The sequence below is a fragment of the Penaeus monodon genome, chromosome 24 (genome assembly GCF_015228065.2).
Source record: "Penaeus monodon isolate SGIC_2016 chromosome 24, NSTDA_Pmon_1, whole genome shotgun sequence".
NCBI classification, from domain to species: Eukaryota; Metazoa; Arthropoda; class Malacostraca; order Decapoda; family Penaeidae; genus Penaeus; species Penaeus monodon.
The window spans coordinates 36,581,656-36,583,061 of record NC_051409.1 but is presented as its reverse complement, the minus strand read 5'-3'; the positions used below and the strand labels follow the sequence as shown (position 1 = coordinate 36,583,061).

General features: G+C 32.0%; 1 protein-coding gene across 1 annotated transcript in view; it reads right to left on the bottom strand.

The window, feature by feature from the left end:
* Positions 1-1,406, bottom strand: part of LOC119588764 (1-phosphatidylinositol 4,5-bisphosphate phosphodiesterase delta-4-like) — a gene marked incomplete in the record, with an annotated part of 59,480 nt that overhangs the window by 13,341 nt on the left and 44,733 nt on the right. The window contains 3 exon segments of the mRNA XM_037937404.1: positions 507-627; positions 802-962; positions 1,285-1,400. Of these exon segments, the coding sequence (XP_037793332.1) occupies positions 507-627; positions 802-962; positions 1,285-1,400 (398 nt within the window).

Sequence of the window (1,406 nt, the reverse complement as noted above, 5' to 3'; positions counted from 1 at the left end):
GCCACATGTGGGCAGCGATGCACATGGATCCAATTAATAATTTTTACATGTTGGTAATAATAATGGATAACAATGAATGCCAGCATTTACAATTATAGCAAATCTTGAATAAATCCTTTTTCAGACCAATTATTTCACCAACTTAATATGACATATCAAAAGTACTGGGACATGATCTAACTGAGAAAGATATTTAAAGCAGGTTAGTGATCCTTGAAGAAACTTTAAATAAACCAACTCCTTCATGTAAAACACTCATTTTTATGTATTATAGAATAATAATATGAAAATATATTTGATTCCTTTCATCTGAGGTATCTGTTGATGCACTTTTCTTTTTCTTGCTGATCAAATGACTGAATGAGGGAAAAAAAAAATTAAATATGCTTTATAAAGACAAATACAGATGCACACATATCAAGGAGTATTAGAGATAAAAACTAGTTTTATATAGCTCACACTCCAGTGAGCTAAACACCGTTAAACACTAAGATAGTATCACTTACGTATTGTGTGATGAGTCAATGAAATAATGTGACAATGGCTGAGTCATGTCCTGATGAATTTCATTCTGGTGGTTGCAGTTGAACACATCAAACATGTCCGAAAGCAGTAAGTGGTAGAAACCTGAGTGAATAGAAAAAAATACTTATTAATTTTTATGCCTTTGTCTATGTCTATGTCTTTGAAACAATCCTTCATGATGAATATTCAGTCATCTTGCAGAATTAACTCACACAGGATTAAACTATTACTGAAGTTATTTCCAGCTGATTTAACTAATGAGGAAATGATCCATACCATCCTGAGTCATGTAGCCTTGGTCCTTTAGGTTACTAATTTCAAATTCATTCATAAGCTTGGTAGCTTGACTATGATCATAGTCTGTAAGACCCTGCTCTTTGTGAAGGAAGGCACATAGTTGGTCTGCACTCATTAACCCTGTCTTCTCACTACAATACCTGCAAACAGAAAAAAAATCATTAATAATATACACAACATACTGCTTAGAGAACAAAGAAATACAAGATACATCTCTAAAGTTTATTATAACAGGCAAACACTTTAGTTTTGTTTATTATAGATGAAAATTTATAATCTTTTAAAAGAAACACAAGCATAAACAATGTCAGACTAAGTTAAATATTTGATATCTATATAATGAAAATTCGACAAACTCTACAACAATGAAGCTATTTCTTATTTCATTTTATAGACAAATTCTGTCAACACAAAAGAAATACTGATATCATTCAAAGATTTAGATGCTCTCTCCACACTTACTTCTTATATAGTTTTTCAACCTCAGGCATTTTCAGTAGAGCATGATAGAAGGCTACAAATTCCTCAACTTCTAATACCTGCTCTCCATCTCTCTTCTGCTTGCTGGTGTTTGCTTGCTACAG